Below are 16,579 nucleotides of genomic sequence, written 5' to 3'. Positions count from 1 at the left end.
CAGGGGATCAAATACTTTTTTCCCTCACTGTATGTTTCAATTAACTTGACCAGTGATTTATTTTTTTGGTCAACATTTTTAAACGTTTGCATAGAAAATAGATGCGACAATTGCCTGCTAGGGTGCATTTCCATTGAACTATTTTGTCAATTAAAAACAGTTGGACGTAATGACATTGCACCTAAAAAACAATTTACAACAAAAATAATAGCAGCCTGTATGCCCTCCCACCCATCTGTTTGTCTCAGGTAGCCCGCAAAAGCCAGCATGGATAGAATGCAATAATCAGGGGCACAACTTTGGTTTTAGAAGTGTTGGGGGCATAAATGTTTTTTATCCAGTTGGATAAACAGCCTACCTGACCGCTCAGAGACATCGGCATGGTCCTAAAGCACACCGTTGCCTCGTTTTGTATCACATTCCAATTATAAAAATGCAATTTCAGAATGTGGGGGGGGGGATTTGTCCCCCCTGTCCCCAGTGAAAGTTGTACTCCTGGCAACAATTGACTAATATTTGCCATATTCTAATAAATCTCATGTGCCAACGTATAGCCTCGACTCTAGCGCCCATGGACAGGCACTATCGGCTGCCTAGGCTTGTCTGTGCCATGTTGAAACTTGCACTGAAATAATTGGAAGGTGAAACTTGCATTCAGCCAACCAGAAAAGCAAGGGGAAGTATTCTTAAGTCAGGACAATTCTTGTGCTATTTTTATAGTTGGAAAATGTTATTTTGTAAGCAGTAGGGATTTAATATTAAATGTAGAGTGGATGATGACATCACGTACCCTAAGAGTATTCAGCAATCTTATTCGAAAAACGGTTCATGTCAATTTGTCACAACAAAGAAAGTTAGAAATAAATGTTTTGGTCCATCTTTAGAAAATGTCTCATATCTGCCATTTCCATTACACACCGCAATTATTTTTTTGCTACATTGCTTTTGTTGAATAAACCTGGGTCAATGGAAACCCGTCTATTGATAGGTCAACGACCTCAGACATTAGGGGTACGTTAACGTTTGCTACATTGCGGAACGGTTTGTACTGAATGACACATTTTCCCCAAACTTCTTGTATGTTCTTGAACAGACTGAAATACATTTGCGCTGGTCGGTGGGTTTCCAGGGTGTGGGATGAAGCAATGAGTGACGTATTTAAAAGGACAGCTGTGCATTTTGAACCCACAACCAAACCCTGCCATGTTTTTTTCCCCAATTGGTTGTTCAGTACAGCACAGTTTCTGTTCAGTTGAACGTTCTATTACGTTCTGTACTGAATGCAGCCCTGTTAACTCTGGCCAATCACAGTGAGGGTCACTTGAGGACAGAGCGTTGACTGGAAGGACAAACTATTTGGAAGTGACCCGTCTCTCAACACTTCTGATATGCCCTCAGAGAGCGGTACAGGTGGACAATGGTATCTCTCCAATCCCAGAAAGCCTCCAGAAACAGGACATTGTTGCTTCCCCACCTTAGATTAAATCATTTACCAAGAATTTCTCTGGTCACAAATGACACACGAAAAGCAGTTGCAGTTTATGTAGAATTCAAGTTGGGTCATGTTCAGTAAGGCACCAAACGGAATAAAACTTTTTTCAAAACATAAGGTTCTACAGATGTTTTGTTTTCTGTTGCAAATGATTTGCTACGGTGTGTCATACTAAACGCCACTGATGTGTTGCTCTGTTGGAGGCTGTAAAAAATTACAAGGCTTCATGCTTGAGGGTTAACCACAAAGGTTTTTAATAAAAAGACAAGCATCAATGTGTTGAATGTAATTACACTAAGCAAAACACACATTATTAGATGTTTTGATCAACTCAGAAACAGACTCTTAGCACATATTTACATTGTACTGGAATGACTGGCAACCAGTGGTATAAAGTACTAATAAAGTTGTTTTTTGGGTAACTTTTACTTCACTACATACCTATAGAAAATATTGAAACTTTTTACTCAATACATTTTCCCTGCCAACCAAAATTACTCATTACATTTTGAACGCTGAGCAGGACAGGAAAATTGTGAAATTGACGCACTTATCCAGAGAACATGTGATCATCCCTACTGCCTATGGTCTGGCGGACTCACTAAACACATGCATCTTTTGAAAATAATGTCTGAGTGCTGGAGTGTGACCCTGGCTATCTACATTTTTAAAACAAAATGGTGCCGTCTGCTTTGCTTAATATAAGGAATTTACTTTTGACACTTAAGTATATTTTAGCAATTACATTTACTTTTGATAATTAAGTACATTTAAAACCAAATACTTTTAGACTTTTACTCAAGTAGTATTCTACTGGGTGACTTTCACTTTTACTTACTATTAAGGTATCTATACTATTACTCAAGTATGACAGTTGGGTACTTTTTCCACCACTGCTGGCCACAAATACATAGGAAATATGAGAGGCAGAATTTGGGAGCCTGTCTTTTACAAGGGGAATGCTGGACCAGAGTGTCTGTCCGCCTCAGAGTTGAACAACCAACCTCTTCCGGACTTGTTTCTTTTGCACCATCTCCATGGAAACTGTGGCATCATACAAAGGCACCGGGTCCTCTAGCTGGGGCCTGCATAAGACAGAGGGCAAAGTGAGCACTGTCCACCAGGATAAACACAAACTCCTCAACATACCAAGAACAAATGTACTGTATAACCATGCTTATTCAAACATATATTTTTTTACTTTTCACCCCTCTCGTGATATCCAATTGGTAGGTACAGTCTTGTCCCATTGCTGCAACTCCCGTACTAACGAAGGTCGAGAGCCATGTGTCCTCCAACACACGACCCTGACAAGCTGTACTGCTTCTTGACACACTGCTCGCTTAACCTGGAAGCCAGTCGCATCAACGTGTTGGAGGAAACACTGTACAGCTGGCGACCGAAGTCGGCGTGCATGCGCCAGGCCCGCCACAAGGAGTCGATAGAGCGCGACGGGACATCCCGGCCAGCCAAACCCTCCCCCAACCCGAACGACGCTGGGCCAATTGTGCGCCGCCTCATTGGTCTCCCGGCCACGGCTGGCTGCAACAGCCTGGGATCGAACCCGGGTCTGTAGTGACACCTCTAGCTCTGCGATGCAGTGCCTTAGACCGCTGCGCCACTCGGGAGGCCCTAGCTTATTCACACTTGCACTGCACATACACTCATTATTGCAGTTCTGTACCTTAAGGTCCCAGTGGAAAGCTTCTCCACTATATCCTTCATGATGTCTGAAAAGGAGCATGTAAGGTTAACATGTAACATATTAGCAATTCTATTATCCACGCTCAACCCCTTATATCAGATTTTCATTTCAATATGCTTGTTTCATCTCAATGAATTATAGTTAGGAGATTTTAAAATTCCTGCCCCCTCCAGAGGCTGACCCAGAGGGGCTGAGGTTAGCTAAAGGATACGGAGGTACCTTCCCTGGCGGGCACTGGATGCCCCCCACACTTCCTCGTTGAGGAAAGACAGGGAGGCGGCCTTCAGGAAGAGGCTGCGGCTATCTGGAGGGTCCAGCTGAGAAACAGAAGAGACGAGCTCAGATTAAACCCCAAACAAACGTTGTGTACAAACTTGAGCAAATCCACTTGAAGGTCAATGGAAAGACAGATAAATACACATTATTACAGGAAACACTATCTAACCCAGATCTCTTCACTACTCCCAACATAACATTGGTCTGTTTTTTTGCAGTATTTTCAACTTCTCAGAAAGCACACATTAATAAGCTGTAACAAACACAAACAATATTTCAATCACCCATGGTATGTAAGTAGTGATGAATAAATCTTATATATGACTAGGGGAACTGAACTGCCAAATGGCTGCTCTAATCCAACACGAATTAATGGTTGGATAGAATACATGACTGCAGTCTACCTGCAGGTTTTGCTCAGTTGTAACCCAGTGACCTCCGACCCCGAGCAGGGTGATGATGTCATGCTTGTAGGGCAGAAGACACCTGGCCTCTGGCTCCTCCTCATGCAATCTCACTGGAGGAACACACACACACACACACACACACACACACACACACACACACACACACACACACACACACACACACACACACACACACACACACACACACACACACACACACACACACACACACACACACACACCTCTTAAGCCTGTGTCAATGGTATAAAAACAACAGGGCACAACAGTGAATCCATTTCCCTTCTATTCCTGTTACAAACCTTTACTGTTTTGCGTTTAGATACAAAAATCACAGAAGCACACACTCACAGCACTACGATTCATGTTAGACAAAGCTAGCTAGCATAATGGATAACAACAACCTACGGCCCTACATTGGCTTCTTACCTCCAGAGTCCATGACAATGTCCACCCCTAGACCACCCGTCTCTTCCAAACAGGAATCCACCAGGTCTACCTTGGCATCCCACACACCGATCACCCTGGCTAGACACAGGACAGGGAAAACCCTTATGAAGGCTACACGCCAAACAGTGTACCAACAATAAATAACCATTTTTGGTACTCCATTTCCATTGCCCTCCAAGAGGACGCACACAAGACTTACCTACAAGAGACTCTCGCACTCCTAGAATGTGTGATTTGAGTGGAAAAGTGACAGAGGAAACAGAGCATAGACTAGGATTAAATACTACGGGCAAGTTTCCCAGTGAATTTCCATCTAGCATGCTTTTCAGTCCGGGACTATGCTTTAACCTGTGTCTGAGAAACTGGGCCCTATGTGTTGCTGTCAGAACTTTACTACTGTATTTTTCATGATGAGAGTGGTTTAGGTAACAGATAATAACGCTGTCTCATCGCATCCGTTATTACCTGGTTGCATTAATTTACAATCCTCAACTTCCAACACCTTCTCTACTGTGACACCGCTACTCTATTTACACACACACACACACACACACACACTTGCCCCCCTCCCCGTTCTCACCGACGCTGGGCCGAAGCTGCTCCAGGAATTTCTGGTCTTCGGAGGACAGGGCTGATGCCAGTACTTTAACTCCATGGTAGTGGGCCAGCTGGATGGCCAGAACTCCAAAGGGCTGAAAGGTATATACACAGCCAAAATAGCAGTTAGTAGTCTTGTTCTCTTAAAGAGAAATGATGTGCTACTATTAAGATTCTTTGCTAACATCTTCTTGTGATGTCCAACTATGGATTTATACAGTGCCATTGAATGCTCAGATGAGGGGCCACTATGGGGAAATACCTACACTGGCTCCGTCCAGCACCAGCAGAGTGTGCCCGGATGCCATACGGGCTAGGGTATGGAGGGCTGTATAGGCCCGCAGTCCATCCCGAATGGCCCCTGCCGCCTCCACCCAGCTCAACTTCTCTGGCTTCTGCACTGGTGAGCGAACACAAGTCACTCAATATTGCAGAAGAAACAATTACTTAATTTGTACCAATTTAAATGTGTACCCTTTATTACTTTGTTAATTTGTACCAACAAATACTAATAGATGTTATAGATGTACTCTTGCGTTACTTTTGGATGTGTACAACATACCAAGATGATGCTCGTTGATGACAATGGCATCGCACAAACCAGACATCGCTGTATCCAAGGGCAGAATTCCTGTCATGTGGAAGAAGGGAAAAGCAAAGTCTAGATAAATACACAATGGTCATATCCAAAAATTATAAAAAGGGAAGGGTCTTTCAATAGGTTATCGGGAACATTGCCGTTGACAATGTGAAAATCATCAAAATAAGGGGATGTTTTGAAACTCTATGATTTATCCTTATGTAGCAGGTTCAGATCCCACCTGTAACATTTACCTACAACTTCATCATCGGGTTGGAAAAAGGTCACCTTAGGCCCAACTGAAAACAGAACAAAAACATTGCAAAAGATTAAAGGTTTGCTCCAAAAATATAGTACATTGTGTAATTAACATCAAAGTGATAAACAAGGTCAATTAGTGAATATTCTGTTTACCTTGGAGGACGATCCCAACAATCTCCCTCCCTACTGGCACCAGGTCCCTTTGGAACTTTAGATCCTCATGGAGCTAACCAGAGGAGAGAGGGTAAGGAAATGTGACAAGTAGCCCATACAGCCATACATGCTGTGTGGTCATGTAAGGTAGGCCTATCATATAGCAACACACAGTTTGGTAAACAACAAAAAAAAAAGTTTTTTAAAAATACAGGGGCTGATATTTTCAGCAGCATATTGAGAGCGACAACAGTAAGTCTTGTCCATTATGGCTATTGCTAGGCGTATATAGTCAACATTGACAATACAATGAGTATAACACACATTAAACTTACTTTTATATCCAGTGGACTAAGGGCACATGCCTTCACTTGCACTTTGACCTGGTTGCTACCGAGGGCACTGGCTAAATTCTGTGACATGTTGAAAAGACAAGCAGTGAGTTTCAGACAGCAAACTAGCGTTATGAGCCCTCCTGCTAAAATTGTTGGCATGCTAGACTAAAGTGACAGCTACATTATTATGTTGGGCACTCACCGTTTCCTGGATGACAAATTTCGCCTCTGCAGTGGTTTCACCTAGCTTACAGTAAAGCCCTTTCATGGTGGAAAAACTATCAGCATGCAGGTGAAATTCACGCGCAATAAGAGCAACTAACGTTAGCTAGCAATGCTGTTTACCTGTGCATTGAAAGTAGAAACTTGTACTGTCAAAACTCTTGTTAAACCATGTCAATGAGTATGCAGATATCTTACAAAACAAATACATGTCATGTTGGACATATGATATCAGTTAAAGGTCTTCGGTTAAAAGAAAATGGGCAGAAAGATAGCTAACGTTAGCTAACGACATGCATAAACAAATATTTGTATGTTTTCCTTTAGTTCCTCTGTACGCCCAAAAAGTTCATACCGCGAGATTGGCTTAAGCTGCCCATTGGTCTTTTGATTTATCGCGTTCACAAAATGTATTGTCAATCAACGATTATAGTCCAATAGGACACTTACGTCACATGTTTGCTATTTGTGATTAGTACAATTTTACGTCGATCATATTATATCGTTCGCTGATTGGCTCGATACTGCCGATACACCTAAAACTCAACGTCTCGCGGTAGTACCCCATTTTCCAATTTGCTTAGCCTTACGGCGGGCCCATGGTGGAAGGGAATTTGGAATTAAAGGGAAATATCTCGCTAAATCGACCATTCAATTTTATCGTATAAGTAACACACAGTACCTTAAATTATCAATTATTTAAGAATGAAAAACGAATGATGAGGTAAGAAAAATATGGTAATCAATCAGTACAAATTTGGAAGAATTTCTGGCTAGCCTGGCTCGCGCTAGCTGGTAACAGTAGCTGGTAGGGGGCAGACAAGACGGTCGGTAGGAAATCGCTGCACTGCACTTATCAACCCATTTCGTGTTATTAGCTAGCTAACCAGTCAGATGCCATTGTATGAATTTTAGTGGATGATATTTCCAAGGATCCTTACCTTGCTAACTAGTTAGCCAACTAGCTAACCAAGTTAATTTGTGTTGGATGTGATGTTAAGCAAGGCAATTAGTATGTGCATTAACGTTAGTTAGCAACCAGTCGGATTAATCAGACTGTAATGCACAATTCATTGGTACGTTTTTTTTTATACGGGCTGAAACATTTGTGTGCGAAATCGTGTAAATGTTCCTTACAAAACAGAATGTTGTATATTTGAACTTATTCTACCGGTTGTCTGTGTAGTTTGTCCTTCCCTTCAACTGCTCTTAATTTGAGACAAAATATCCACAAGAAAGTATTGTTTACCCGACTATTTAGAGAGCAGTTAGGTAGCTACATATATTATTATATGGTTGGGTTCGAAACCGAGGTAAAGGTAGTTTTATATTTGGTTTTCTCTCGTCAATAGATATTGACCCAAGCATGCCATGACAATGGAACTTGTGTATCAGGGGTGCATCTTCCCCTGATTCAGAATATACCATGTTCGTTGTCATGGCATGTCATGGCTCAATAGCTATGAGAGAGAACCGAATATCCAATATAAAACTAATTTTACCTAGGTGACTAACTGAACCATACCTACTGCTAAAAAGTTGGGTAAATAATAAACAATTCTTTCCTGTAGATATTTTCCTCAAATTTCACGCAGTTGAAGGACAAACTGCACAGACAACTGGTAGAATAAGTTTCAATGTCATTTTATGCAACATTCTGGCTTGTAAGGAACGTTTTACAATATTTTTCATACAAATGTGTCACGCTGTATATACCAATTAATTCTGTATTACAGCCTGACAACTCAGACTAACTAGCGACCAATCATATAAGCCAACCGGCTAGCAGACTGACTAGCTAGCTAACGAAGCTGCATTGACAGTTAGCTGCCAGTTACCTTGCTAGCTAGGTATGATTTATTTTGTGCTGTGGGCTCTAAGAATTTAAATATTTTGCTTAGCTTCAATAGGAATGACATGGCCATAGCTTTCTATTTGCAATAGAAAAGAAGGCTCTGGACCTGGCCATATCTAACAAAAACTGCAGTGCCCTTGCCCTGACATCATTAGTCTTGCACAGGTTGGATTATTTTGATTCTTTTGTTTTAGCTAACGAAATGAATATCCCGCACAAACTTGTCTACTCTAGGATATTTCTGTGTTACATCTCGCCATGTCACTACGCATGCATTTTCGCGTGTGTTTATCAGAGAGACCGGCAGAGAAAGAAAGAGAGCATGGTTTTTAACAGCCATGTTTGGCATTGTCTCACACGCACCCTGTGGGCCAACCTAAACCTAGCCCTAGCCCCGCTGTCTGACTCTAGAAGTCATGCCAGCTTGGCTGTCAAGAAAGATCATATAAATGATTAATGTGAATTGAACTTTGTTGTTGGCAGTGACACCCTACCCCAAATTATCTCTATTTGAGGGGCATGAAGGAAATGACATGCTTTGATTTTGTGATATGATTTTGGTCACAGCATAGAATCATTTTGCCACCATAGTTTAACTTTCCAGTGCTATAGCCTGCTGAGTTTTGTCTGACTTGTAGGAGACCCACTATACTGCTCTGGCGCCAATGATTAGTGTTAGCGTGCTAATTCAGTTATTTGGTTTTCTGCTTTGTCTTACCATGTCTTAACAGCAAAGGCTGGGGGAGCTCTGCTTTGCTGGACTTGCATCTCCCTCTCAAATGGGGCTTTGTATTTTTCTTTATCAGCTTTATTCAATACCATAGAGTAGGGCTGGGCGGTATATACCGGTATCGATGCATGGACCATTATGGGTTTTTACTTTACCTTCTATAACAGTATTTGAATGTTTGGTTTGTTAAATGTGATATGCTTTGTGTAACATCCATTTTTATAGTTTACACCGCTCCTTGAGACATCCCTCTCCACTCTCCATGCCGCTTTCCACACAGATCAGGTCCCACTCCGTCACTCAAGGAGCGCATTTGTTGTTGCTTTACCACAAGACACTTGCATTCAGTCTGCATGGTCAATGCAGCACATGCAACAATGTTGATGACAATGATGTTGTTTTCACTTTTCTTCTCAATATATATCTACAAGCGTTCTATAATTACACTATTAGTTTGTTTTTCTTACATCTGCAAACAACTAGTTTGTTTTTCCTTGGCATGTTTTAGCTAAATTGTGTTAGCCTCTAATCCTAATCACTAGTTAACTGGCTAGCTAGCTATTAAAATGTACTGAGTCAAAGCAAATGTAGCTAGCTATACAGCCTGATACCAGTGATGGTGTAGGCCTAAATCAGCGTGTTGTTTGTGCAACAGTACCTTTTAAATAAAATAGGAAAAGCATGAATATGTTGCCAACACGAAGAAACATTTAATGAAGCCAAAGATTACAGGGTCTCCTAGGAAATACTGACCAACACTTTGGTTCCTACCCTGTCACAATAACTCCTCCCTGACATTTTCATTTGTTGTCATATCAAACACATGTTTGATACCATTCTATTTACTCCATTGCAGCCATTATTGAGTCATCCTCCCTTCAACAGCCTCCACTGTTATATTCTAAATATCGAATTTTAATAAACATTCGATTTCCATGATTCCAACTGTTCACCCAAGTGTTTTGATGTAAATCGCAAGTCAAATTGCAATTGCAACATTTGGTTAAAATAAGGTCTAGATTTTTTGCCCATATTGTGCCCTACGTGGCAGTGTGGAAATGATCTGAAATGAGTGCAGGAAATGCAGAAATTGATTAAAATGAAGGAAATTATTTTTGGTTGAATTGAACAGTATTAAACAATCAGAATGGAGGAACCCATTGAAATCACTTCAAATGTATGTGTTGCCACTCTAGGGTCACATACTACTCAAAGCAAATTTCAAAAACATAAAATACTGTCATATCAAAAAAAAAACATGGTATGATAATTTGGCCGTATCGCCCAGCCCTACCATAGAGTCATGGCAAGAAAATGCAGAAAATTGCGCTGGCTGGTAGGAAATGCAATCTTGTTTACGGTAGGTAGATTTTCAATGCATATAATATTGAGTTTGCTTTCGAACTGGTGCTGTGCTGATGAAGCATCTGTGAATTTTCCTCTAAGGGCTGAACATGGTGTGCTTATTGCAGAGGGAATTCCAGACTTATCAACTTAACTGAATTGCCTCCGATGCCGACTAGTGCAGGGAAAACGGCCCACCAAACCTAATCTTTTCTGCGATTTTACATTAATCTTAGCCCCGATGCAGATCAGCATAGTCTATGGGCTAACTGATAGGCAACAGGCTTGTGTTTGTGTGCGTGCATGTATGTGAGAGAGCTTTGGCTGCGCAGTTGCAGACACTGCAGCGCTCCTATCTATCGCCCCTGGGTTGCTCAGCTACAGGGCAACCTTGCCTTGACATTGGCTGGAGCATGGCATTTCAGGTCCTCAACAGGAAAGTGTCACATTAAATCTACCCACCAGCAGTCCACACAGTCAACCGCAGTCCATTTTCAGCACATTTAATTATACTGCCAAAGCAACATGATGTAGGTTACAGCCAAATATGTTTCAAAGAAGCAGGCAATACCCTTGTCTTGGCGTGCAACATAGATGCTGTCGCTGCCCCATTCCCCACCTCAACCTTTTGATCGTTGACCAGTGAACCAGTGCTGCCCTTTGGTAACCAGACTACCAATCGGTTGCACAGCATTCACTGCAGGATCTGTGGGCCTGAGATTGACAAGCCATCTGATAAGTTAGATAGTCATCTGATGTTTTGTTTTTTTAAACACCAACTCCCTTATATCCAAGGTCATGTTGGTTTGATGAGTGATAATTCTGATGTTGGTGCTGCAGTTTGGAGTAGGATTCCCTCAAATACTACCTGCATGCAGTTTGGACCTCTCTTGGGGATGGTGGAAAGAACTGTGTGTGTTGCACAGTTCTCAATTTGGTTGTACAGTGCATTCGGAAAGTATTCAGACCCCTTGACTTTTTCCACATTTTGCTATGTTACAGCCTTAGTCTAAAATGTATTAAATTGTCCCCCCCCCCATCAATCTACACACAATACCCCATACTGACGAAGCAAAAACTGTTTTTTTGAAATGTTTGCTAATTTATGTATATTTTTTTACTGAAACAATACATTTGCATAAGTATTCAGACCATTTACTCAGTACTTTGTTGAAGAACCTTTAGCAGCAATTACAGCTTCGACTCTCTTTGGGTATGACGCTACAAGCTTGGAACACCTCTATTTGGGGAGTTTCTCCCATTCTTCTCTGCAGATCCTTTCAAGCTCTGTCAGTGTTGGATGGGGAGCGTTGCTGCACAGCTATTTTCAGGTCTCTCCAGAGATGTTTGATGGGGTTCAAGTCCGGGCTCTGGCTGTGCCACTCAAGGACATTCAGAGACTTGTCCCAAAGCCACTCCTGCATTGTCTTGGCTGTGTGCTTAGGGTCATTGTCCTGTTGGAAGATGAACCTTTTCTCCCAGTCTGTAGTCCTGAACACTCTGGAGCAGGTTTTCATCAAGGATCTCTCTATACTTTGCTCTGTTCATCTTTCCCTCGAGCATGTCTAGTCTCCCAGTCCTTGCCACTGAAAAACCTCTCCACAGCATGATGCTGACACCACCATTCTTCCCGTAGGGATGGTGCCAGGTTTCCTCCAGATGTGACGCTTGGCATTCAGGCCAAAGCATTCAATCTTGTTTTCATCAGACCAGAGAATCCAGTTTCTCATGGTCTGAGAGTCCTTTAGGTGCCTTTTGGCAAACTCCAAGCGGGCTGTCGTGCCTTTTACTGAGGAGTGGCTTCCGTCTGGCCACTCCACCATGACGGCCTGATCGGTAGAGTGCTGCAGAGATGGTTGTCCTTCTGCAAGGTTCTCCTATCTCCACAGAGGAACTATGGAGCTCTGTCGACGTGACCATCGGGTTATTGGTCCCCTCCCTGACCAAGGCCATTCTCCCCGGATTGCTCAGTTTGGCCAGGCGACCAGCTCTAGGAAGAGTGACACCTCTTTTTATTCCTTTCTTCAGTTGATCCAGATGGGCCTGTGTCTGGGCGACTTGGATCACTTTGTATGTCTGTGTTTTGATAGCTTTTTCTCCTACACTTTTTTGGTTTGGATTTTTCACAATGCTTTTTTTGCCACTATTAGTATTCTTCTGAGCAGCTCAAGGACACCTATATAAGTCACTTGATTACTTAAATAACCTCCCCATATAACCTTTCTGATGTAACTCTTGGACGTCTAAGTCCAAACTGTACAAATCGCAGAAGATAACATTTGGGATGGAAAAACGCTTTGTGTAAATTTAAATGTCTAAAAGCACGTAAAGGTTGTGAAATTATAAAGGTTGTGAAAATATATATATATATACATACATACATACATATATACATACTACCGTTGAAAAGTTTGGGATCACTTTTTTATTTTGTCCATTTAAAATAACATCAAATTGATCAGAAGAACAGTGTAGACATTGTTAATGTTGTAAATGACAATTGTAGCTGGAAACAGCAGATTATAATTTTTTTATGGAATATCTACATAGGCGTACAGAGGCCCATTATCAGCAACCATCACTCCTGTGTTCCGATGGCACGTTGTGTTAGCTAATCCAAGTTTATCATTTTAAAAGGCTATTTGATCATTAGAAAACCCTTTTGCAATTATGTTAGCACAGCTGAAAACTGTTGTCCTGATTAAAGAAACGATTAAACTGGCCTTCTTTAGACTAGTTGAGTATCTGGAGCATCAGCATTTGTGGGTTCGATTACAGGCTCAAAATGTCCAGAAACACATGGCTTTCCTCTGAAACTCGTCAGTCCTATTCTTGTTCTGAGAAATGAAGGCTATTCCATGCAAGAAATTGCCAAGAAACTGAAGATCGCGTACAACGCTGTGTACTACTCCCGTCACAGAACAGCGCAAACTGGCCCTAACCAGAATAGAAAGAGGAGTGGGAGGCCCCGGTTAACCTCTCTAGGGGGTGTGGGACGCTACCGTCCCACCTGGCCAACATCCAGTGAAATTGCAGCGCGCCAAATTCAAAAACAGAAATACTCATTATAAAAATTCATAAAACATACAAGTGTTATACATCGGTTTAAAGATTAACTTCTTGTTAATCCAACCACGGTGTCAGATTTCAAAAAGGCTTTACGGCGAAAGCATACCATGCGATTATCTGAGAACAGCGCCCAGCAGACAAATCATTACAAAGACTCCCATTTACTCAATAAATGTTCGTTTTGTTCGATAAAGTCCCTCTTTATATCCAAAAACCTCCATTTTGTTCAGTAATTCACAGGCTCAAAGGCAGTCATAACAGACAGACTAAAAAACTATCAGTAAAGTTCGTAGAAACATGTCAAACGATGTTTATAATCAGGTTGTTTTTAGTCATAATAATCAACATTTCAACCGGATAAAAGCTTCGTCAATATAAAAGGAAAACAAGAAAGGCGTGCTCTCGGGCGTGCGCATGGAAAAACCTCTGGGACACTGAATGCTCCACTCATTCAAAGTGGTCTTACTCCCTCATTTTTCAGAATACAAGCCTGAAACAATTTCTAAAGATTGTTGACATATAGTGGAAGTGCAATTTGAGTCCTAAGTCAATGGAAACTGTAATGGCATTCAATAGAAAACTACAAAATAAAAAAAATCCCACTTCCTGGATGGCTTTTTCTCAGGTTTTCGGCTGGCTTATCAGTTCTGTTATACTCACAGACATTATTTTAACGGTTTTGGAAACTTTAGTGTTTTCTATCCAAATCTACCATATGCATATCCTAGCTTCTGGGCCTGAGTAGCAGGCAGTTTACTTTGGGCACGCTTTTCATCCGGAGGTGAAAATAGTGCCCCCTACCCTAGTGAAGTTAAGTTTGAGCACAAGAACACGGCATTAGCCATGGCATAATGCATATAATTGCAGGAAATTATCTTTAAAAATTGCAAAATCTTCTCTCAGGTCCATGGCTAAATGTGTAGAATTGCAGGAAATGTATGTTAAAACTGCAAAATTGTATCCTGGCTCCATGGAAAAATTCAGTGAACTGCAAGAAATTGTCTTAAATGCTAAATAAAATAAAACATGGGGACCTCTATCGTTTTCTCAAATTCAACCGTGCCGACAGCGCCCATAACTTCTTTTTGCGTGTAAAATAATCTTTATTAAAGCATTTTTTTCTTATTTTATAAACATAATAGATATGATTACAAATCAATTTTCACATCAATAAATGGGTTCATTATTAGGCTACATGATTTAAGTGTCCATGGAAGTTTTTGTAGGTCAACTAGTCTTTTGGAGTCCAGCATTCAAATATTTTTTTCCCCGTTTTGATTCGTTTAAAAATAATGTTTAAGTGGACAAAAAGTAGTTTTATAGTCATAATACATTTTGTCTTCCAAATCTTATTGTTCCCAATGCATATTATTGTCCACCATATATCTTTAGTATTGTCATCCATGTGAGTATCAAAAACACAGTGAGACTGTCTTGCAATTTATTCATACATTTACCATATTTCTTTAGTTCTGTAGCAGTTCAATATAAGGTGTTATAAACTCTCTTCGTCACTTCAATTCGGCATTGCCACGTCCCCTGCCACGTCCCCTGCCACGTCCCCTGCCACGCCCACCACCTAAGGCCCCTTTTGATACAGAAAAAGCACTCCTGTGCCATTCCAGTCAGCCCCACTTGGTGCTGTTCACCTTAACTAGTAGGGTTGTGACTCGCAATATTTTTTCCATGGCAAAAATGAAGCAGGCCACCTATTTTGGTCCTTTAAAAGCCTGCTGTATGTAAAATATTGTGTGCTGTAGCTTGGAAAATAACTAAACGTGACTCTGAATGACAACATAATGATGTTTCCTTCCAACATTAGGGCTGTTTTTTTAATATAAGTTAAATCCAGTTTGTTATGTTTCCTTGCCATGATACTAATGAGTATCGCGTTACTGGTAGGGTCTCAGCCCTAATACACTGCTCAAAAAAATAAAGGGAACACGTAAACAACACAATGTAACTCCAAGTCAATCACACTTCTGTGAAATCAAACTGTCCACTTAGGAAGCAACACTGATTGACAATAAATTTCACATGCTGTTCTGCAAATGGAATAGACAACAGGTGGAAATTATAGGCACTTACCAAGACACCCCCAATAAAGGAGTGGTTCTGCAGGTGGGGACCACAGACCACTTCTCAGTTCCTATGCTTCCTGGCTGATGTTTTGGTCACTTTTGAATGCTGGCGGTGCTTTCACTCTAGTGGTAGCATGAGACGGAGTCTACAACCCACACAAGTGGCTCAGGTAGTGCAGCTCATCCAGGATGGCACATCAATGCGAGCTGTGGCAAGAAGGTTTGCTGTGTCTGTCAGCGTAGTGTCCAGAGCATGGAGGCGCTACCAGGAGACAGGCCAGTACATCAGGAGACGTGGAGGAGGCCGTAGGAGGGCAACAACCCAGCAGCAGGACCGCTACCTCCGCCTTTGTGCAAGGAGGAGCAGGAGAAGCACTGCCAGAGCCCTGCAAAATGACCCCCAGCAGGCCACAAATGTGCATGTGTCTGCTCAAACGGTCAGAAACAGACTCCATGAGGGTGGTATGAGGGCCCGACGTCCACAGGTGGGGGTTGTGCTTACAGCCCAACACCGTGCAGGACGTTTGGCATTTGCCAGAGAACACCAAGATTGGCAAATTCGCCACTGGCGCCCTGTGCTCTTCACAGATGAAAGCAGGTTCACACTGAGCATGTGACAGACGTGACAGAGTCTGGAGACGCCCGTGGAGAACGTTCTGCTGCCTGCAACATCCTCCAGCATGACCGGTTTGGCGGTGGGTCAGTCATGGTGTGGGGTGGCATTTCTTTGGGGGGCCGCACAGCCCTCCATGTGCTCGCCAGAGGTAGCCTGACTGCCATTAGGTACCGAGATGAGATCCTCAGACCCCTTGTGAGACCATATGCTGGTGCGGTTGGCCCTGGGTTCCTCCTAATGCAAGACAATGCTAGACCTCATGTGGCTGGAGTGTGTCAGCAGTTCCTGCAAGAGAAAGGCATTGATGCTATGGACTGGCCCGCCCGTTCCCCAGACCTGAATCCAATTGAGCACATCTGGGACATCATGTCTCGCTCCATCCACCAAC

The 16,579-nt window shown here is 42.1% G+C and overlaps 2 protein-coding genes across 3 annotated transcripts in view; one reads left to right on the top strand and one right to left on the bottom strand.

The window, feature by feature from the left end:
- Positions 1 to 1,722: 1,722 nt before the first annotated feature.
- LOC106575083 (quinone oxidoreductase-like protein 1) lies at positions 1,723 to 6,855 on the bottom strand. 2 transcript variants are annotated; one of them, XM_014151251.1, is made up of 13 exons: positions 6,477 to 6,855; positions 6,275 to 6,352; positions 5,940 to 6,012; positions 5,780 to 5,824; positions 5,508 to 5,576; positions 5,212 to 5,345; positions 4,929 to 5,040; positions 4,548 to 4,568; positions 4,328 to 4,426; positions 3,878 to 3,990; positions 3,409 to 3,514; positions 3,177 to 3,222; positions 1,723 to 2,577 (listed from the first exon to the last, which is right to left on the bottom strand). In XM_014151251.1, exons 1-13 carry the CDS (start codon positions 6,540 to 6,542, stop codon positions 2,478 to 2,480), a joined length of 1,062 nt encoding a protein of 353 aa, XP_014006726.1. In that variant the 5' UTR covers positions 6,543 to 6,855; the 3' UTR covers positions 1,723 to 2,477. The 2 variants fall into 2 exon arrangements, with proteins under 2 accessions (XP_014006726.1, XP_014006727.1); XM_014151252.1 differs by lacking the exon at positions 4,548 to 4,568.
- Positions 6,856 to 7,066: 211 nt separating this feature from the next.
- itsn1 (intersectin 1 (SH3 domain protein)) overlaps positions 7,067 to 16,579 on the top strand; it is a 72,477-nt gene continuing 62,964 nt past the window's right edge. The window contains 1 exon segment of the mRNA XM_045698776.1: positions 7,067 to 7,220. The gene's annotated coding sequence lies outside the window, so the exon portion shown is untranslated.

This window comes from Salmo salar, chromosome ssa17 (assembly GCF_905237065.1).
Source record: "Salmo salar chromosome ssa17, Ssal_v3.1, whole genome shotgun sequence".
Lineage (NCBI taxonomy): Eukaryota > Metazoa > Chordata > Actinopteri > Salmoniformes > Salmonidae > Salmo > Salmo salar.
The sequence above is the reverse complement of the archived record's forward strand: the minus strand, read 5'-3'. Positions and strand labels throughout refer to the sequence as shown.

Excerpts from the sequence above, each read along its gene's own strand:
- LOC106575083 (XM_014151251.1), bottom strand. The coding sequence starts at position 6,542 with ATGAAAGGGCTTTACTGTAAGCTAGGTGAAACCACTGCAGAGGCGAAA. Across the intron at positions 3,515-3,877 it reads CAACTGAGCAAAACCTGCAG|CTGGACCCTCCAGATAGCCG; the intron begins GTAGACTGCAGT and ends TCTGTTTCTCAG. Across the intron at positions 2,578-3,176 it reads CTTTCCACTGGGACCTTAAG|GCCCCAGCTAGAGGACCCGG; the intron begins GTACAGAACTGC and ends TGTCTTATGCAG.